At 42.9% G+C, this 22,504-nt stretch overlaps 1 protein-coding gene across 2 annotated transcripts in view; it reads right to left on the bottom strand.

The window, feature by feature from the left end:
• Positions 1-3,991: 3,991 nt before the first annotated feature.
• sh3d19 (SH3 domain containing 19) overlaps positions 3,992-22,504 on the bottom strand; it is a 133,219-nt gene continuing 114,706 nt past the window's right edge. For both annotated transcript variants that reach the window (XM_067992116.1, XM_067992124.1), the window contains exons 17-21: positions 18,889-19,112; positions 15,236-15,288; positions 14,412-14,598; positions 10,139-10,242; positions 3,992-4,801 (exon numbers count right to left, since the gene is read on the bottom strand). In XM_067992116.1, the coding sequence (XP_067848217.1) occupies positions 4,682-4,801; positions 10,139-10,242; positions 14,412-14,598; positions 15,236-15,288; positions 18,889-19,112 (688 nt within the window). In that variant the 3' untranslated portion in view covers positions 3,992-4,681. The remainder of the gene's footprint in view (positions 4,802-10,138; positions 10,243-14,411; positions 14,599-15,235; positions 15,289-18,888; positions 19,113-22,504) is intronic.

Raw genomic sequence — 22,504 nt, 5'->3', positions numbered from 1 at the left:
TAAAGGGTAAGTCATGGCAGGACAGCTCGGCCCCGTGGCACGCTCCTCCTGCTCTATGTGGGAAATCAGGGACACTTTCTGTGTCCCTGACGACCATGTGTGCGGGAAGTGTATCCAGCTGCAGCTACTGACAGACCGCATTGCGGCACTGGAGCTGCGGATGGATACGTACTGGTGCATTCGCGATGCTGAGAACCACGTGGATAGCACGTTTAGCGAGTTGGTCACACCGCTGGTAAAGGGTGTACAGGCAGGAAGTGAATGGGTGACCACCATGCAGAGTAAGAGGTGCAGGCAGGTAGTGCAGGGGTCCCCTGTGGCCATCCCCCTCTCAAACAGATATACCACTTTGGATACTGTTGGGGGGGTGACTTATCAGGGGAAGGCAGCAGCAGCCAACTTCCTGGCACCATGGGTGGCTCTACTGCACAGGCTGGGAGGAAAAAGAGTGGAAGAGCTATAGTGATAGGGGACTCAATTGTAAGGGGAATAGATAAGCGTTTCTGCGGCTGCAACCGAGACTCCAGGATGGTGTGTTGCCTCCCTGGTGCAAGGGTCAAGGACGTCTCGGAGCGGCTGCAGAACATTTTGGAGGGGGAGGGCGAACAGCCAGCTGTCGTGGTGCACATAGGCACCAACGATATAGGTAAAAAAGGGGATGAGGTCCTAAAAGCAGAATATAGGGAGTTAGGAGGTAAATTTAAAAAATAGGACCTCAAAGGTAGTAATCTCAGGATTGCTACCAGTGCCACATGCTAGTCAGAGTAGAAATAGGAGGATATTTCAAATGAATACGTGGCTAGAGGAGTGGTGCAAGGAGGAGGGATTCAAATTCCTGGGGCATTGGAACCGGTTCTGGGGGAGGTGGGACCAGTACAAACCAGACGGTCTGCACCTGGGCAGGGCCGGGACCGCTGTCCTAGGGGAAGTGTTTGCTAGTGCTGTTGGGGAGGGTTTGAACTAAAGTGGCAGGGGGTTGGGAACCTGAGCAGGGAGACAGAGGAAAGCGTGTCAGGAAGGGACAGAAGGTATGGAGTAAAAGGTAAAGTGTTAAAAAAGGAAAAAGCAGGAACTAAGTGTCACAAAACATATTTGAAAGTTCTTTATCTGAAGGACAGGCAGGAAGGAAGGGGAGGTGGGGTGGCTATGTTAATAAAGGAAGGAATCACTGTAATACAGAGAAATGATATTGGGACAAAGGATCAGGATAATGAAACAGTTTGGGTAGAGATAAGGAATAATAAGGGGAAAAAAACACTAGTGGGCGTAGTATATAGGCCTCCTAATAGTTGCAACTCTGCTGGAAGAAGTATTAATCAGGAAATAGTCGGGGCATGTAATAAGGGGACAGCTATAATTATGGGGGATTTTAACTATCATATTAACTGGACAAGTCAAATTGGGCAGGGCAGCCTTGAGGAAGAGTTTATTGAGTGTATTAGGGATGGATTTCTTGAGCAGTATGTAACTGACCCTACAAGGGGGCAAGCAACTTTGGACCTGGTCCTGTGTAATGAGCCAGGATTAATTAATAATGTCCTAGTTAAGGATCCCCTTGGAATGAGTGACCATAACATGGTTACATTCCATATCCAATTAGAGGGTGAGAAGGTTGGTTCTCAAACAAGCGTACTGAGCTTAAATAAAGGAGACTATGATGGTATGAGCACGGAATTGATTGAAGTGGACTGGGAAAATAGATTAAAGGGTAAGACGGTACATGAGGAGTGGTGTTCATTCAAGGAGTTATTTTACAACTTTCAAAAAAAATATATTCCACTGAGGAAAAAAGGGTGTAAAAGAAATGACAGCCATCCGTGGCTAAGTAAAGAAATTAAGGATAGTATCCAACTAAAAACAAGGACATATAAGGTAGCCAAACTTAGTGGGAGGATAGAAGATTGGGAAGTCTTCAAAAGACAGCAAAAAGTAACTAAAGGACTGATTAAGAAAGGGAAGATAATTTATGAAAATAAATTAGCAAAAAATATAAAAACAGATAGCAAGAGTTTCTACAGTTATATAAAAAGAAAAAAAGGGTGGCTAAGGCAAACGTAGGTCCCTTCGAGGATGAGACCGGGAAATTAATGGTGGGAAACATGGAGATGGCAAAAATGCTGAACAAATATTTTGTTTCAGTCTTTACGGTAGAGAACACTAAGAATATCCCAACACTGGACAAACAGAGGGCTCTAGGGGGGGGAGGAGCTAAATACAATTAAAATCACTAAGGAATTGGTACTCAGTAAAATAATGGGACTCAAGGCGGATAAATCCCCTGAACCTGATGGCTTACATCCTAGGGTCTTGAGGGAAGTGGCAGTAGGGATTGTGGATGCTTTGGTAATAATTTTCCAAAATTCTCTGGACTCGGCAAAGGTCCCGGCAGATTGGAAAACTGTTAATGTAACACCTTATTTAAAAAGGGTAGTAGGCAGAAGGCTGGAAATTATAGACCAGTTAGCCTAACATCTGTGGTGGGTAAAATTTTGGAGTCTATTATTAAGGAGACAGTAGCGGAACATTTGGATAAACATAATTTAATAGGACAAAGTCAGCATGGCTTTATGAAGGGGAAGTCATGTCTGACAAATTTGCTTGAGTTCTTGAGGACATAACGTACAGGGTGGATAAAGGGGAACCAGTGGACGTAGTGTATTTAGACTTCCAGAAGGCATTCGACAAGGTGCCACATAAAAGATTATTGCTCAAGATAAAGAATCACTGGATTGGGGGTAATATTCTGGCATGGGTGGAGGATTGGTTATCTAACAGGAAGCAGAGAGTTGGGATAAATGGTTCATTCTTGGACTGGCAACCAGTAGCCAGTGGTGTTCCGCAGGGGTCGGTGCTGGGTCCCCAGCTCTTTACAATCTATATTAACGATTTGGAGGAGGGGACCGAGTGTAACATATCAGATGATACAAAGATGGGTGGGAAAGTAGAGAGTGAGGAGGACATAAAAAACCTACAAGGGGATATAGACAGGCTGGGTGAGTGGGCGGAGATTTGGCAGATGTAATACAATATTGGCAAATTTTATTCACTTTGGCAGGAAAAATCAGAGAGCAAGTTATTATCTTAATGGCGAGAAACTGGAAAGTACTGCAATACAAAGGGATCTGGGGGTCCTCGTGCAAGAAAATCAAAAAGTTAGTACGCAGGTGCAGCAGGTGAAGCAGGTGATCAAGAAGGCCAACGGAATGTTGGCGTTTATTGCTAGGGGGATAGAATATAAAAACAGGGAGGTATTGCTGCAGTTATATAAGGTATTGGTGAGACCGCACCTGGAATACTGCATACAGTTTTGGTCTCCATACTTAAGAAAAGACATACTTGCTCTCGAGGCAGTACAAAGAAGGTTCACTCGGCTAATCCCGGGGATGAGGGGGTGGACATATGAGGAGAGGTTGAGTAGATTGGGACTCTACTCATTGGAGTTCAGAAGAATGAGAGGCAATCTTATTGAAACATAGAAGATTGTGAAGGGGCTTGATCGGGTGGATGCGGTAAGGATGTTCCCAAGGATGGGTGAAACTAGAACTTGGGGGCATAATCTTAGAAGGGGCTGCTCTTTCAAAACTGAGATGAGGAGAAACTTCTTCACTCAGAGGGTAGTGGGTCTGTGGAATTTGCTGCCCCAGGAAGCTGTGGAAGCTATATCATTAAATAAATTAAAAACAGAAACAGACAGTTTCCTAGAAGTAAAGGGAATTAGGGGTTACGGGGAGTGGGCAGAAAATTGGACATAAAGCTGAGTTCGGATCGGTCAAGGCCCTGTGGATGGCAGAGCGGGCCCAGGGGCTGAGTGGCTGGATCCTGCTCCTACTTCTTGTGTTCCTTAGATTTGAGGTTAGGATCAGATCAGCCATGATCTTATTGAATGGCGGAGCAGGCTCGAGGGGCCGATTGGCCTACTCCTGCTCCTATTTCTTATGTTGTTATGATTTAAATCTCCAAATAAAAAGTCAAGTTCTACATAAAATATTGAAATAAATATTGTTTATTGAAAAGTTTATCACAAAGCTATGATAGTTAGAAACGTTACTAATAGGAATCCACATCAAAACAATTTGACACCGCCAATGCCCAGTTACTGCTGAACAATAATATCACAGCAGTATGTAAAGCTCTGGATCTTAAAAAGTTTATTTTTTTTAACCATGTTGCCTTTTTAAAAAATTATGCAGTCAAAAGATGAGGAATAGTATAGATGAGGTTACGTTAAAAGGTCTTTGCAATTTGAATGCAAGTTGAAGATGACAGCAAGAATGGGAAAACCAGCCCTTCTGATGTCAGTACCAGCACATGCAGGCATCAACTGGTATTTTTATTGTAATTATAGTGTCGCGATTGTGATCCTGATTCAATACTGGAATCTGTATTTTAACACTATTATCATATAAATGTCTTAGAGTAAAATCATAATCTGTAGTATTCATTTAGTGATCAAAGTACAAATCCTGACCACTGCTCCCAAGTGACTGCAGTGCATCTCAGTTCACAGATAATGGAACGTTTGATTAATTAGTTCTCCATCAGCAACTAGCTAAATCTGTTTCAGTCTGTCATGTTCCGCATAATCCACGTACTTCATGTGCCTCTGTTACATATAAATGATTGACAAAGTTCAGGTCTGTTTCATGCTCCACACTCTTCCTCAGCCCAAGTAAAGGGAATCTCACAATGGATCTTGAAGAATCTGGACAAAGTTCCTGGGAAATAGTCCCTCTTTCCCCTGTAGTTCTCCTTTCAGCCAGTCAGCATCTATGGATTCTAATAGGGTTATCATATCTCCAACCTTGGGGCAAAAAAGAATTGCAGATTTTTGTTAATACTTATACATACTGGAATGTTGCTACACATTAACTATGGCCAAGTCTGCTTTGCTATAAAGCAAGGTACAGGTCAGCCAGTCCTGAAACATTAGTTTCTTTTGGCAACATTTTTATTCATTTAATTTTGTTTTAGTCTAGAAAGAAAGCAGTTATGGCAAATCTTTTCAAAGTACATAAAATATCAGAATATCAATAGTGTAAACCAAAATGACAAATAGAAATTGGTGAAAAATAAAATTTAGAACAGGTATCAGTGAAAACTTTTCGACTCAGTGACAAATGTTTGGGATAATTTACCAAGCAAGGTAATGGAGGCAAAAATATTGGGGTAGTTCAAAATGTAACTAGGTGCTATGATAGAAGAGGTAATGTACCAAAATCATGAGCTGAATGGCCTTTTCTCATCCCTGACTTTTCTTATGTACTCAATTACTACCATATTTTACAGCAAGGAACTCGTATCCATTTATTCAAAAATATGTCCAGTGCAATTTCATAAGAAGTAGAGGATGAGTCCATTAAAGCTCATCCCTCATTACCCTAACTTTCCTAACAGAGCATCCAACTACATTTCACTTGTCCCAATGTCTTTGGAATAGCATGTCTGGCAAGAAAGTAAAACCAACAATTTATCATCCGTTGCTAAAAAAATCTTCAAAAGAGGTTTCAGTTTTACTTCTCACTAATTTATGTCCTGTGGTCCGACTAACCTAACCTATTTTGAATTTGTTGCATGTACCTTATTTACACCATTTACTATCTTTCTCGCTTTCTTCTCTCTCAATTGTGGACTGAATTTAAATTTTTGTAATCTTTACTCATACTTAATCCCCTTTACACTTGGAATTATTCTTGCTGCACTTCTTTGCACCTTTTCCAATGCATGTTATGTTCTTTTTAAAAAATTGAACTCATTGCTTCAGTTATGATCTGATCAGCAGAACCAGTATGATAAAGTAAAACTGCAAAAATCTAAAGTGGGGGATAAAAGGGAAAAACCCATGGCATGTAGGATTATGTAAGTAAAACATAGTGGATTTTAATTGTACCCTTCCACCTTTGGAACTTGGGTTTGAATTTAGCTCTGATCCAGAGTACGAAAGTCTCCCTCAATCAGGTGAAATGAACTTGTAGCAACTTTTAAATGACTTCTTTTTGGGAGAGAAGATGCACAACTTGGCTGGGCTTGACACTGAAATGCAGGGCAAGTGAGTCTGCTTTTTGTTTGTCTTTGTAAACAATCCCTCATGAGGTCTAAATCAAAAGCAAAATACTGCGGATTCTGGAAATCTGAAATAAACACAGAAAATGCTGGAGAAGTTCAGCAAGTCAGGCAGAATCTGTGGAGAATGAAACAGAGTTAACATTTCAAGTCGAAGACCTTTCGTCAGAACTGGAAGATGTTAAAGAGTTTAAGTTTTTGAGCGAGTGCAGAGCAGGGAAAGGGGTGAGGGGAGGTGAGGGGAGGAAAGAACAAAAGGGAAGGTCGGTGGAGGGCAGGAGTAGTTAAATGACAAAAGGGATGATGGTGCAAGGCAAGGAAGGTGGTAATCGGACAGATTAAGAAACAAAAGATTGATCAGTAGCAGGTGTAAACGGCAGCAGCAGAACCATTACCAGCACTAGCTGACCGAAAAAATGGGAGCAGTGGTTATGATCTGAAGTTATTGAAATCAATGTTGAGTCTAGAAGGTTGAAAAGTGCCTAAAGGAAAGATGAGGTGCTGTTCCTCAAGCTTACATTGAGCTTCATTGGATCAGCATAAGAGACCGAGGACAGAGAGGTCAGAGTAGGAGTGGGAAGGGGAATTAAAATGGCAAGCGACCGGCAGGTCAGGGTCATGCTTGCGGACAGAGCGGAGGTGTTCAGCAAAGCGATCACCGAGTCTGTGTTTGGTCTCCCCAATGTAGAGGACTCTTCCCTTCCCTTCCTCGACTTCTCTATCTCCATTTCTGAGGATAGGCTGATAACCAATATCTGTTATAAGCCCACCGACTCCCACAGCTACCTTGACTACATTCCTCCCACCCCGTTTCCTGTAAGGACCCTAGTCCCTTCTCCCAGTTTCTCTGTCTTATCTCTGTTCAGACGATACCACCTTCCGCACCAGTGCTTCCGCTATGCCTTCCTTTTTCCTCAACCGAGGATTCCCCTTTACTATAGTTGACAGGGCCCTTGACTGCGTCCGTCCTATTTCCCGAACTTCTGCCCTCCCCTTTCCCTTCCCTCCCAGAACCATGATAGGGTCCCCTTTGTCCTCTCCTTCCACCTCACCAGCCTCCACATTCAAGGCAAGGAAGGTGGTAATGGGCAGGTTAAGGAACAAAAGATTGATCAGGAATAGCTGTACGTGGCAGCAGCAGAACCATTACCAGCACTGGCTGACTGAAAAAATGGGAGCAGTGGTTATGATCTGAAGTTATTGAAATTAATGTTGAGTCGGAAGGTTGTAAAGTGTATCATCCTCCGCCATTTCCGCCACCTCCAGCGCGATCCCACCACCAAACACATCTTCCCCTCCCCTCCCCTTTCAGCATTCCGAAGGGACCACTCCCTCCGCGACACCCTAGTCCACTCTTCAATCACCCCCAACACCTGCTCTCCTCCCCACAGCACCTTCCCGAGCAAGCGCAGGACATGCAACACCTGCTCCTTCACCTCCTCCCTTCCCACCGTCCAGGGCCCCAAACATCCCTTCCAGGTGAAACAGCGGTTTACTTGTACTTCTTTCAATTTAGTATATACTGTATCCGCTGCACACAATGCGGCCTCCTCTACATTGGGGAGACCAAACACAGACTGGGTGATCACTTTGCTGAACACCTTCGCTCTGTCTGCGAGCGTAACCTTGACCTGCCGGTCACTTGTCATTTTAATTCCCCGACCCACTCCTACTCTGACCTCTCAGTCCTTGGTCTCTTACACTGTTCCAACGAAGCTCAATGTAAGCTCGAGGAGCAGCACCTCATCTTTCCTTTAGGCACTTTACAACCTTCTGACTCAACATTAATTTCAATAACTTCAGATGATAACCACTGCTCCCATTTTTTCAGTCAGTCAGAGCTGGTAATGGTTCTGCTGCTGCCATTTACAGCTATTCCTGATCAATCTTTTGTTTCTTGACATGTCCCATTACCACCTTCCTTGCCTTGCACCATCATCCCTTTTGTCATTTAATCACTTGTGCCCTCCTCCCTATCACAGACCTTCCCTCTTGTTCTTTCCTTCCCTCCCCCCTTTCCCTGGCTCTGTACTTGCTCAAAAACTTTAACTTTTTTAACATCTTCCAGTTCTGACGAAAGGTCTTCGATTGGAAACGTTAACTCTGTTTCTTTCTCCACAGATGCTGCCTGACTTGCTGAGCTTCTCCAGCATTTTCTGTTCTTACCTCACGAGGCCTAGATGTATGGGCCAGGCACCTCAAGCTGGTCGAATGTTTATGCAAATTGCAAGGGGAGGCGTTTGTTACCTCTAAATGGCTGTCTACCTATTCAAAAATGAGCTTGATGTTTCAAAAGCTGGTCAGGTGCCCATTATATCTGCATTAGTGTATCCTCACAGAGAGACACACATGGTCATCTAGAACCAAATTATTTCTCTATTAGTGTTAGAAGTTGCAAAACTCATCCAGGTGATGTGTCAATTTAAGTTTGGTCTATTGTCGATTCATAAGGTTTATTGCACTGTGTCTTGAACGCTTTTTGATTGATACATTTGATTAATTGTAGAGATAACCTCCTCCAGTCCTTTTGTACATCCCCCCCCTTCATCCCAACCTTCTGTCACACTCCTTTGTCCATAAGGTTGCAATCCAGTTCGTACAGTGTGAGGGCTTGACGATAGAAGCCAACTTTTGCATTGGGCATGAGGAAAAAGTATTGGGAAACAGCCCAAGTTTTTAACACCTCAGGTATAAGGAGCCTAGGTGTAATGAGTTCAATTCCTAGGGAGCTTTCTTGCAGAGTATACAGCTGAGTGAGATGGGTAATTTAGTGTTGGATTATAGGCAGAGAAGCCAACGGATGACTGGATCAAGAAAATGAACTGCTGCAGTGGTAAGCTGGTGGATACTCTTCTGAGACACAGGATTATTGAGCCACTTAGAGGGAATTTAACTCTGCATCTAACCTAAAGTATATCCTAGGCATGCTCACACATTTGATTAATGGTGGGGCTAGAACTTTGCCAGTTCTGGAAATAATGGGAGGAATAGAAAATATAGTAATGACACAAAGAAAGAAGATATTTGGTTTGGTAGTACATTGCATTGTGTTGATAAATCAATATGCACTGCTGGACATACTAAAGGCAAAAGAAACAAATAGCCAACACAGTTAAAGCTCACTGAAAAGAAATGCCACCAAGTCCATCATTTCACCTCTACTACGTGCAGAAGAGGAATCAGACAATGGGGATTTAGACGCAAAATCCACCGGAGGGCGCGGGGCATATTCCAGCGTGCTTGGCAGGATTCACCATCCCTTGATTTCTATGCCAGTGGTGGGCATCATCTAGGATGCCTACCTGCTGAAGAGGCTGCAATTTGCAGCAAAACAGTGGCTGGCTGAGGATTTTCAGCCCTGTTATATTTGCCATCCAACAGCAGATAGTGTTCTGACTGACCAGTCTAGGTCCAGTCCCAAGTAGTCACAGAATGTAATCAATAATCTATTGGTTAGCAAGTAAAAAGCTTTTTCAGAACAATCAGATCGTATCCCTGCCATAAAGCATAAGCCCGCACCAGAGGTCAGCATTTGTGGACGGGGCAGAGTTATTGTGAAGCACTGAGATGGAAAGATGATATCTGCTTTGTATTAGAAAACAAACAAACAACAAAAAAAATCTTCTCCTCACGGAGCACGTGTTTCAGCCTGGATCTTGACAGAGGCCAGAATATTAGCCTGCTAACCACTGGGAAGAATTGCATTGTTAGCTGTGTCCAGCAATGTTGTAAACACATTCAAAAACACAAAGCAACCACATCAATTCCACTCGTCTCCCCCACCACCACGTGCAACACAGAACAACTACTTTCTCAATTAATTCCACTCCACTGTACAGGAAGCACTATGCCATAATAGAATCTCGTCTTTGCTGTGTCTGTGGAGAATGTCATGGTTCTTTATGACCATCCTCAACTCTTATATGTACAGTTAACAGGTTGATGCTCTGACCTCCATCAGAAGCCTTATAGTCAATCAAATATATTACTGAAAACATCAAGTGTTTTTTTTATGTTTTAAGAAAGGTTCCTGCAATCTAATTAAAGAATTAAACAGATTTGATGCCACATTACATACCTTAAAATTAAGCTCATCTTTATTCTCCCCAACAAAGTCATACAGGGCTTTGGCTTTTCCTCTTTTATTCCCCGAGGGCTGTTGCTTTACTGAGCTTGTTTCTCCTGAAAAATCGATTTGTATAAAAATATTGACGGTACAGCTTGCTCAGAGGTTTTGCCCACAACTCCACGTCAATGTGAATATGAACACCCATTTACAGTATACAACTATTTCAGATAGATTGTAAATCCCACTCCTCAATCCCACTCATTGTTTTGGTCATCTCAATTCCCTGGAATTCACCAGGCTTCTGTGAAATAAAGTTGCATAATCTACCCACAAATTTGTGCTGCATTTGGATTCAAGTTTCAGCCAGACATTTAAAACTGGCTGAAGTTTTTCATCACTCCTAGTATTTGACCCATGTGACCAGAATGTGGGCTTATCACTGTGTACAGAATACAACAGGGCATTATGGGCTAGATTTATCACTCATTCATAGACACTGGGTGGAAAATCTAACCCAAGGTTGTCAAAATGAAAGGCTAAAATCTAGCCTGGGACTGGATATGAATAGATCGAGATCATCGATGAAAGTACAGAAATACTAATAGTTTAAAAAAAGCACACTTCAAAGTGTTACCAAAAATCAATTTCAATCTTGTATATTGTCTATAAGTGGGTTAGTCCCTAAACTTCTAATTTTTCATTAAAATCACTATCAATAGCAGATTGACATAAACATGTAAACTGATTAAATCCAAATTAAATGTTTTCATCCCAAAGCAGGAATTGTATAAGATGTCAATAATAACCTATCAATTATGAATCTCTTTACAAAGTCCAATAGGTTGAAAATCAAAGGGCACATTTGACATACATAGAACTCATCTGTTATCACCTGCAAGAAATGTGATTTACAGTTTGAACTGGCAAAAACTTTAAATGTAACTAGATAATTTACAACTTTGTGAGCTAGAGTCAACATTTACTAGGCAGAAATCTCCCTTCCTGTAATTTCTAAGTGGTATTTTCTCTTCCCTTTCTTAATTTTCCTGCATATTACCTTCTCATTTCGGCCTCCATTCATTTTTCACCCCTTTCTTGCCTTCCTAGGACACCACCATTCTGTGACTGAGAGGTTGGGTTGGCAATGTGCCTCCAAGCCTCTATCTGTGTCATTCTTAAGCCAGAAAAGATTCACAAGGATGTTATTCCTATTTTTAAAAAGGGAGATAGAACAAGTCCAGCGAACTATAGACCAGTTAGCTTAACGTCAGTGGTAGGAAAGATAATGGAATCTTTACTCAAAGATGTAATAGAAAAACATCTAGAAAATGAAAATATAATAAAGAATAGTCAGCATGGATTTCAGAAGGGAAAGTCAAGCTTGACCAACCTTATTGAATTCTTTGAAAAAGTAACAAAGAGTAGACAAGGGTAATGTAGTAGATGTAATATATTTGGATTTTCAAAAGGCCTTCGATAAAGGTACCGCATCATAGACTTGTGTCAGCTGTGGCTCAGTTGGTAGCACTCTTGCCTCTGAGTCAGAAGGTTGTGGGTTCAAGTCCCAAAGAAGAGATTTGAACACAAAATCTAGGTTGACACTTCACCAAGGGAGTGCTGGACTGTCAGAGGTGCCGTCTTTCGGTTGAGATGTTAAATCGAGGCTCCGTCTGCTCTCGTAGCTCTATTTCGAAGAAGAGCAGGGGCGTCCTCCCCAATATTTATCCCTCAACCAACATCAGTAAAAACAGATTATTTGGTCATTATCTCATTGCTGTTTGTGGGTCCTCGCTGTGCTTAAATTGGCTGCCGTGTTTCATACATTACAACAGTGACTACACTTCAGAAGTACTTTATTGGCTGTAAGGTGCTTTGGGATATCATGAGGTCGTGAAAGGTGCTATATAAATGCAAGTTCTTCCTTTTCTTTCTTTCCAAGGTCAGAACATGTAGAGTCAGGGGACAGGTAGCAGAATGGATAGCAAGCTGGCAACAAAACAGAAAAGAGAATAGGGATTAAGGGTTGCTACTCAGACTGGCAAAAGATGGGAAGTGGTGTTCCACAGGGATCGGTGCTGGAACCACTGTTGTTCACAATTTACATTAACGATTTGGACTCAGGAATTGGAAGTACAGTTTCAAAATTTGCGGATGACACCAAATTGGGGGTGTAGTTAATACAAAGGTAGAATGTGTCAAAGTGCAAGACATCATTAAACTTGCATAATGGGCGCGTAACTGGCAAACGAATTTCAATATAGATAAGTGTGAGGTGGTGCATTTTGGAAGAATATGGAGGCCACATACTGCTTGAATAATAAGAGTCTAAAAGGGGTACAGGAGCAAAGGGATCTCGGGGTACAGATACACTAATCACTAAAAGTAGCGACATAGGTTAATAAGGCCAAAAAAAAGGCAAATCAAGCACTGGGGCTCATTTCTAGAGGGATAGAATTGAAAAGCAGAGAAGTTATGTTAAACTTGTATAGAACCTTGGTTAGACCACACTTGGAGTACTGTGCAGAGTTCTAGCCTCCAGATTATAAAAAGGATATAGAGGCATTGGAGAAGGTGCAAAGAAGATTTACAAGGATGATACCAGAACTGAGAGGATATACTTATCAGGAAAGGCTGAACAGGCTGGGGCAATTTTCTCTAGAAAAGAGAAGGCTGAGGGGTGACCTGATAGATTATGAAAGGGTTTAGGGTAGATGTAAAGAAAATGTTTCCACTTGTGGGGGAGTCCAAAACTAGAGATCATAAATATAAGACAGTCACTAATAAATCCAATAGGGAATTCAGGAGTAACTGCTTTACCCAAAGAGTGGTAAGAATGTGGAACTCGCTACCACAAGGAGTAGTTGAGACAATAGCATAGATGCATTTAAGGGGAAGCTAGATAAACACACGAGTGAGAAAGGAATAGAGGGGTACGCTGGTAGGGTTGGATGAAATAGGGAGGGAGGAGGCTCCTGTGGAGCATAAATGCCGGCATAGACCAATTGGGCCGAATGGCTTGTTTCTGTGCTGTAGACTCTGGAAACTAGAAGGTGCAGACTAGTAACAACCTCCCCCCCCACCCCCAATCCCTCCAAATCCTTGATTTGCCCTCCCTCGCTCTGTTTGGTAGCCCCTGATATGTGGTTGGCTCCTCCCCTCAGCAGCATGGGCGACACAGGGAGCTTTCAGCAGAGTAGAAAACTAGTACTCTTATCATCCTGTGCCATCTCTCTCTTTTCTCATATTCCTTTCTTGTTCTTTTAACTCTTTTTCTTTTTCTCTCTCCATCCTTCCTGACTCCTCCATTTCGTCATCAGCAGAACATTTCATAAAGAAATAAAATGTCATATAAAAAGACTTTGCTTGATTCTCGTGCATCACATAGGCTGATTTTTCTGATTTCAATAATGACCCTCCACCAGTGAACTATTTTATTTATATGCTGCGTGAAATAATAGGTATTCAAAAGGTTATATAGGATCAGGAGTAGGCTATTCAGCCCCTCGAGCCTCTTCTGTCATTCAATTAGATCATGGCTGATCTGTATCTTAACTCCATTTACCCGCCTTGGTTCCGTAACCCCAACAAAAATCTATCAATCTCAGTCTTGAAATTTTCAATTGACCTAACCTCAACAGCTTTTTGGGGGAGAGAGTTCCAGATTTCCACTACCCTTTGTGTGAAGAAGTGCTTCCTGACATTACCCCTGAATGGCCTAGCTCTAACTTTAAGGTTATGCTCCCTTTGTTCTGGACTCTGCCGCCAGAGGAAATAGTTTCTCTCTATCTACCCTATCAAATCCTTTAATCATCTTAAACACCTTAGTCAGATCACCCATTAATCTTATATAGTCAAGAAAATATAAGTTTGGTCTATGCAACCTGTCCTTACAATTTAACTCTTTTAGACCCCCGGTATCATTCTGGTGAATCTGCGCTGCACCCCATCCAAGGCCAATATATCCTTCCTGAGGTGCGGTGCCCAGAACTGAACGAGTACTCCAGTAGTCTTTTAAATTATTTTTCGTACCTGTCCACCAGGTTCCAGCGATTTTTGTACATAGACCGCTAAGTCTCCCTGCTCCTCTACAGCTCCTAGCTTCTCACCATTGAGAAAATACTGAGATCTGGCTTTCTTAGGTCCATAGTTACTGGCATATAAGTGTGATTTTTGATTTTGTTAAAAAAACCTTAAAATACACAAATTCCAAGAATGCAAAATAAATGAAAGGCAATTTCTCCAACTTCAGTGTTATCCATTCCTGGCTTCACAGTGACCGTACCTGTGCAGACTTGAACAAACGCAGTTGGAAATGTCCCCTCACGCCCATTCAGTTTCCCCTTGCACCACTTAGAGTCTAACTGCTCTATGATGAGGATCCGATCCCCACGTTTAAATGGCAAATCATCAACAGCCTCTGCTTTGAAATCATAAAGTGCTTCACACCACTGAGAGTCAGAATCTCCAACCTGAAGAGTTCATAGAAAAGCAGTCAGTTCGTTTCAGCAGCAGCAGCAGAAAAAAAACACACATTTAGCTAATTAAAGGGACGATTGACTACTGGTTCACTATTGCACATTTGAGACTGAATGGGAATGGTCAATATAAATATACCATCTCCCATTTTTAATATTAAAATAAGTGAATAAAACTATCCCCTCCATCATAGGTCAGCCCTTGGAAGGAGAGATATGCAACGCTCAGACAATGCTGCTTCAGACAATGTTAGCAACTATTGGGCTCTGTTGGCAGCTTTGGGAAATGTGCAAGAGTGGCTCAGGCTGACTTCACATTTGGCCATGGACAAGTGCCTTCATCAGCCCAGCAAAAAAATAAACTGCACAAATTTAATACCTGTTCATATGCAATGTAAAAACATGTGCTAATAAGTCAAAGCACAAAATAAATATAAACTTTTGAATGTACAGAGTTAAAAAAAAAGACACAAGTTAAAATTTTTACAGGTTTTTTTATGCTAGTTACATTTTAGGGGGATAAATATAACACTTGATCAGTAACAATGTGAAAATCGAGGGCAGGACTTTTTGATATTTGCATATATTTGTATGTAAGACGACTAGATTTTCATTCCATAAGCAGTCCTACCTGACTAGATGTGGCGGTTTCTACTGCTCTACCACCTGCTAATGTGTCAGAACCTGAGGAAAGATTCAATATATATGTTTTAAAAACTGACCATTTATATTTCCAACTGGAGATTCCAAACTGTATAAAGTCACACCGTTTGCAACAATGTGTTACTCTACCATTAGCACTGGCTAAACTCAACGGTATGAGGAAAACAAACTCTGATTTAAGTTTCCTTGGAATGGGCCTAAAATTCTAGTTTATTGATGCAAAAGCGATAATTTATTGTTCAGTGACACTTTTGGTGTTTCACTAAAGACAGCTGGTGACAAAACTAGCAATTTCTCAGAACGATATTTTAGTAATAATTTAGCAATCACAGTCAGTACTTGTATAAGCCTGGTATATGCATCAGTAATAGGAAAGATGCTTGAAGGAATCATTAGGAATGTAATATATGATTACTTGGATAGAGAGGGACATACTGGGGACACTCAACATGGCTACAAAAAAAGATGATGTCTAACAAATTTGATTATATTTTTTGAAGAAGTCACCAAGGTGGTGGATGAGGGAAGCCCAGTAGACATAGTCTACAAAGACTCCCAAAATGCTTTCGACAAGAGGCTTTTCTACAAGATCAAAACCTCCAGTATTAGTGGTAATATAATGAGTTGGACTGGAAGGACGTAGGCAGAAAGTAGTTATAGATGGATTTGGATCCGTTTGGAGACCGGTCACCAGTGGTGTCCCGCAGGGATCGGTGTTGGGACCGTTGCTCTTTACTATTTTTATTAATGATCTAGATGTATGTGTTGGGGATACGAACTGCAAATTTGCAGATGATACCAAGATCTCAGCGAGTGTCAGGACTGTAGACGATTCTCGTCTGCTTCAGGCGGATCTTGATGTGGTGGGGGACTGGGCTCATAACTGGCAAATACAGAACATAGAAAATAGGAGCAAGAGTAGGCCATTTGGCCCTTCAGGCCTGCTCCGCCATTCAAAATGATCATGGCTGATCGTCTAACTCAGTACCCTGTTCCTGCTTTTTCCCCATATCCCTTCATCCCTTTAGCATTAACAAATACATCTAATGACTTGGCCTCCACTGCCTTCTGTGGTAGAGAATTCCACAGGTTCACCACCCTTTGAGTGAAAAATTTCTTCTCATCTCGGTTCTAAATGGCATACACCGTATCCTGAAACTGTGACCCCTGGTTCTGGACTCCCCAGCCATCAGGAACATCCTCCCTGCATCTAGTCTGTCTAGTTCTGTTAGAATTTTATACGTTTCGATAAGATCACCTCTCATTCTTCTAAACTCGAGTGAATATAGGTCTAGTCGACCCAATCTCTCCTCATACGTCAGTCCTGCCATCCTAGGAATCAGTCTGGTAAACCTTCGTTGCACTCCCTCCACGGCAAGGACATCCTTCCTCAGATAAGGAGACCAAAACTGCACACAATACTCCAGATGTGGTCTCACCAAGGCCCTGTATAACTGCAGTAAGACATCGCTGCTCCTGTACTTAAATCCTCTTGCAATAAAGGCCAACATACCATTCGCCTTCCTAACTGCTTGCTGCACCTGAATGCTCACTTTCAGCGACTGGTGTACAAGGACACCCAGGTCTCGGTGCACCTCCCCTTTTCCCAATCTATCACCATTCAGATAATAATCTGCCTTTCTGTTATAATAATCTGCCTTTCTGTTTTAAACGATGTTTAATTTGGAGAAGTGCAGTGTTACGCATGTGGGCAGGACAAATGCCCAACATACATACATCCTTCAGGGAAAAGCATTAAAGCAGGTGGAGAAAGAAAGAGACCTGGGAGCTCTAGTGCATAGGTTTCTAAAGGTTCATGAGCAATGCTGTGAAGCGATATCTAGAGCAAATAGGGTGTTGGGGTGCATTTATAGGCCAACTGACTAGAAGACAAAGCATACTATTTTGTCCTTGTACAACACCTTAGTCAGGCCTCAATTGGAACACACTGTCCAGTTTTGGTCCCCTCACATGGTGGGTGATATTGAGGCTTTGGAAATGATGCGGTTGAGGGCCACTACATTAATTCCCAGCTTAAAGCATCTTAGTTATCAAGATAGGCCAAAAGAGCTGGGACTTTACACTTTAAGCGTAGACTTATGGGTGATCTAATTGAGGTTTATAAGATGATGAAAGGACTAGATGGTGTTCCAGTTGACAGTTTGTTCCAATTAAATACTTTAGGGAGGACCAGGAGTCTCAATTTTAAGTTGGATATGGCCAGATCTAGGTTAGATATTAGGAGGTGGATCTTTTCCCAGAGAACAGTGGACCTCCGGAACAGGCTGTTGGCTTGTGCGGTGGAAGCCAATTCGCTGAATTCCTTCATGCGGGAACTGGACCCGTTCTGGCTGGGACAGAGATCACCTCTTACAAAAGGTAGGTAATGTAATGCTTAGAATTCTCAGGACCAGAGTGATCTCCTGGACTAGTTTTGATCACCAAAGGGGTTGGAGAGGAATTTCCCAGATTTTCGCCCCCTAAATTGGCCAGGGTTTTTATCTGGTTTTTGCCTCTCCCAGGAGATCACATGGTGTGGGGTGGGGAGTGTATATATTGTGATACACAAAGTATCACAGATGCGTGGGACAGGCTGGATGGACCAAAGGCTCTTCTCCTGTCAGTCATTGTTCATATGTTCGTAAGAAGAGCGTATTAAAAACATTTGTCCACCCAATAGTTTTCAGAGTGTACTTATTTAAACTTTTATCACTCAATTTCACCAGGGACACAACTGAAGTTTTCAAATCATAGTCGATCTGGTGGCTGAAGCAGACACCATTTGACATGACAAGGTGATTCCAGATTTGAGTGCTTTCACTCAAATTAACCTGTTTCAGTTGGGCAAATCTGTCATTTCTTGGTTAGGTGGAGAGGTGCACAGATGCAAAGCTTTCCATCTCACAGCTTGGAAAGATTAATTTTGTTCAACTGGTCTTGCCTCCTGCTGCTTGAATCACAGGGTAGCATTAAAGGAAGACCCTCATACACACAGGAGGTTTACTAGCAGGTAGTGAGCGTCCTACAATGAAAGCAAAATGGGGACCAACAGCCTTTAATCCTCCTTTATTCAGATGTTCTCAATTCAAACATGGCAACCTAAGCTTTGCTTTCAGTATGAAATTCAAGTCTAGGCAGAACCAAATCAAATAAAGGAGGTGGTTAAAGTGGTTAAAAGTCAAGAGTTCAACCACTTGTGATACTCCAATTTAAAGAAACAGAATCTCATTAAAACACAATGTATCATCAAACCCTTTCTCCTCTATTTATTTCCCACCTTTTATGGTCCCAATTCCCCTAAAGGGACTCATCATCACCTTTATTTTCAGATGTGCAGATGAGTGTGCAACCAAAAACCACAAACCAATAATGCTCCATGTGGACGCAGGAAGCCAACCCAGTCAGAGAAAACTGATGAAGTTCACTGCGTGATATACTGGGGGATTACAAAATCAGGTCAGGTAGCCCTTCACAGGACTGAATTCACACCAATTTTTGGATTTTGAAGTTTGTTTTTTGTATTGTACTTTACTGGCTCTGATCCTATATTTTGAAGACAAAACTGAAGATTTCTGAAACTTTAGAATTCTCACTTACTCAAAAATACCGTCTTTCACTCACCTTGAGACAGAGGTGCATTCTGTACAGTCTGCTGCACAGAGGTTGGCAGGTCCTCAACAAGCTCTACAAAATTTAGAGGGAAGATTCCGGAGCGGCCTTTCAGTTGTCCTCGAGCCCACTCCTCACTCACATACTCTTTCAGTGAAATAACATCCCCTTCAAAGAAAGTGAGCTCATCAGCCTGGTCTCCCTCAAAGTCGAACCGAGCCACACATCGAGGTCCCCTGTATGACAGGCAATAGGTCAGTAAGTATCTTCATTGCACCATTGTACATATTCAAGTGTAATGGTTAGAACCCATTAACTATATATAAACATTAACTTCAGTTTCCTAATAATCTTTCAATCAAGAACAAGTCTCCTCTCAATCATCAGCAAAGTGATGGAAGGTGTCGTCGACAGTGCTATCAAGCAGCACTTACTCACCAATAACCTGCCCACCGATGCTCAGTTTGGGTTCCACCAGGACCACTCGGCTCCTGACCTCATTATAGCCTTAGTCCAAACATGGACAAAAGAGCTGAATTCTAGAGGGAAGAGTGACTGCCCTTGACATCATGGCAGCATTTGACCGAGTGTGGCACCAAGGAGCCCTAGTAAAATTGAAGTCAATGGGAATCAGGGGAAAAACTTTCCAGTGGCTGGAGTCATACCTAGCACAAAGGAAGATGGTAGTGGTTGTTGGAGGCCCATCATCTCAGCCCCAGGACATTGCTGCAGGAGTTTCTCAGGGCAATGTCCTAGGCCCAACCATCTTCAGCTGCTACATCAATGACCTTCCCTCCATCATAAGGCCAGAAATGGGGATGTTCACTGATGATTGCACAGTGTTCAGTTCCATTTGCAACCCCTCAGATAATGAAGCAGTCCGTGCCCGCATGCAGCAAGACCTGGACAACATCCAGGCTTGGGCTGATAAGTGGCAAGTAACATTTGTGCCACACAAGTGCCAGCCATTGATCGTCTCCAACATGAGAGAGTCTAATCACCTCCCCTTGACATTCAACGGCATTACCATCGCCGAATCCCCCACCATCAACATCCTGGGGGTCACCATTGACCAGAAACTTGACTGGACCAGCCACATAAATAATGTGGCTACAAGAGCAGGTCAGAGGCTGGGTATTCTGCGGCAGGTGACGCACCACCTGACTCCCCAAAGCCTTTCCACCATCTACAAGGCACAAGTCAGGAGTGTGATGGAATACTCTCTTGCCTGGATAAGTGCAGCTCCAACAACACTCAAGAAGCTCAACACCATCCAGGACAAAGCAGCCCGCTTGATTGGCACCCCATCCACCACCCTAAACATTCACTCCCTTCACCACCGGCGCACTGTGGCTGCAGTTTGTACCATCTACAGGATGCACTGCAGCAACTCGCCAAGGCTTCTTCAACAGCACCTCCCAAACCTGCGACCTCTACCATCTAGAAGGTCAAGAGCAGCAGGCACATGGGAACAACACCACCTGTACGTTCCCCTCCAAGTCACATACCATCCCGACTTGGAAATATATCGCCGTTCCTTCATCGTTGCTGGGTCAAAATCCTGGAACTCCCTACCTAACAGCACTGTGGGAGAACCTCACCACACGGACTGCAGTAGTTCAAGAAGGCAGCTCACCACCACCTTCTCAAGGGCATTGGGGATGGGCAATAAATGCCGGCCTTGCCAGTGACGCCCACATCCCATGAACGAATAAAAAAAAGATATGTTTAATAAAGTACTTGTTACATGCTCAAATTGCTACCAACACTGTTAACAATTACTATATTTGGAAATCATCTGTGTGCAACAGCTCAGGTTTCAGCAATAACCATGTAACAAATGTTAAAATATACAGGTAGATTTATTTTTGGTCCCAGGTTCAAGCCAGTCCAGTCCAGAATGGCTTGGCGCTATTGCAAAGCTGTTGCAGTGAGAAGTGCAGTGCGCTGATTGCATACAATGTTCTGTGGTCAGCTCATTTACATAATTCTGCACAACTTCCAGTGTTGCTTTGGCTTTGTGCAGGAAGCTAGCCCAATTGGTGGAGGGGGTGCATTTTAACTCCTTTGGGAGTCTTTGCCAAAGCTGAAGGGAGACATGGAAAAGTAGTGCATTCCAAAAATGAAGTGGAAGGAAACCCATTGTGGAGGCATGAAATGGAGCTTGTGGGAAGTGAAACTGCAGCCCAGCATCCAACCCTCTGTTCCATGGCTGCAAAAGTAGACGTTGTAATTCATGAGGTGGCTGAGGGGAGGATTGGACCTAAGCGAGGCCATAAAGCAGTGCATGAACAGGACCTGAGAGAGACTATAAAGTGGCACGAGAACGGGACCTGAGAGAGACTATAAAGCAGCGCGAGCGGTTAGTCTTAGACAGAAAAATCAGAAAGTGGCGTCACAACACAAGCAGGAGCAGCAGGGGTAAGTTACAGATAAGTATCTAACTTATTGGTCAGTGTTTTTGGTGGTTAGTGTAAGTATTTAGTTGATTGGTTAGTGTTTTTAGTAGTGGTTAGTGGTTTTTTTTAGCGGTTAGAATTTTAGTGCTAGCTGAACAGTTAAATAGCCTTAAAACTAAAAAAACAGTTTTAAATAACTGTTAGTTAACACGGCAGGACAGCTGCGGCGCGTCGCATGCGCATCCTGTGTCATGTGGGAACTCCAGGACATTTTTCGTGTCCTGGAAAACCAGATGTGCAGGAAGTGCCGCCAGTGCTCAAACTCGAGCTCACAGTTTCTGAGCTTGAGGGGTGTCTGGCATTACTACAGTGCATACCGGAAGCTGAGAGTTTTGTGGATAGCACATTTCAGGAGGTGGTCACCCTGCAGCTACTAGAGTTCAGGGGGAAGAGTGTGTGGGTGACCACCAGGCAGACTAGGAGGAACAGGCAGGCAGTGCAGGGGTCCCCTGGGAGTGTGGTACTCACAAACTGGTATTCAGTGTTTCGTACCAGTGAGGTGATGAAACCTCGGGGGAGTGCAGTCAGAAGCAAATCCACAGCACCATGGGAGACTCGACTGCACAGGGGCACACAGGAAAGTGTAGCAATGCAGTTGTTGTAGGCGATTTGATAGTCAGGATAAACAGGTGTTTCTGCAACCGCCGACTTGAGTCCCACATGATGTGTTGCCTCCCTGGTCCCAGGGTAAAGGATATCAGTGAGAGGGTCCAGAACATTTTGAGGGTGGTGGGGGAAGGGGAACAGCTAGAAGTCGTGGTCTATGTGGGAACCAACAGGAACATAGGAACAGGAGTAGGCCATTCAGCCCCTCGTGCCTGCTCCGCCATTTGATAAGATCATGGCTGATCTGTGATCTAACTCCATATACTTGCCTTTGGCCCATATCCCTTAATATCTTTGGTTGTCAAAAAGCTATCTATCTCAGATTTAAATTTAGCAATTGAGCTAGTATCAATTGCCGTTTGCGGAAGAGAGTTCCAAACTTCTACCACCCTTTGTGTGTAGAAATGTTTTCTAATCTCACTCCTGAAAGGTCTGGCTCTAATTTTTAGACTGTGCCCCCAGTCCTAGAATCCCCAACCAGTGGAAATAGTTTCTCTCTATCCACCCTATCTGTTCCCCTTAACATCTTATAAACTTCGATCAAATCATCCCTTAACCTTCTA

The sequence above is a fragment of the Heptranchias perlo genome, chromosome 1 (assembly GCF_035084215.1).
Source record: "Heptranchias perlo isolate sHepPer1 chromosome 1, sHepPer1.hap1, whole genome shotgun sequence".
Classification (NCBI taxonomy): Eukaryota; Metazoa; Chordata; class Chondrichthyes; order Hexanchiformes; family Hexanchidae; genus Heptranchias; species Heptranchias perlo.
Note: the sequence above shows the minus strand (reverse complement) of the source record. Positions and strands in the feature narration are given on the sequence as shown.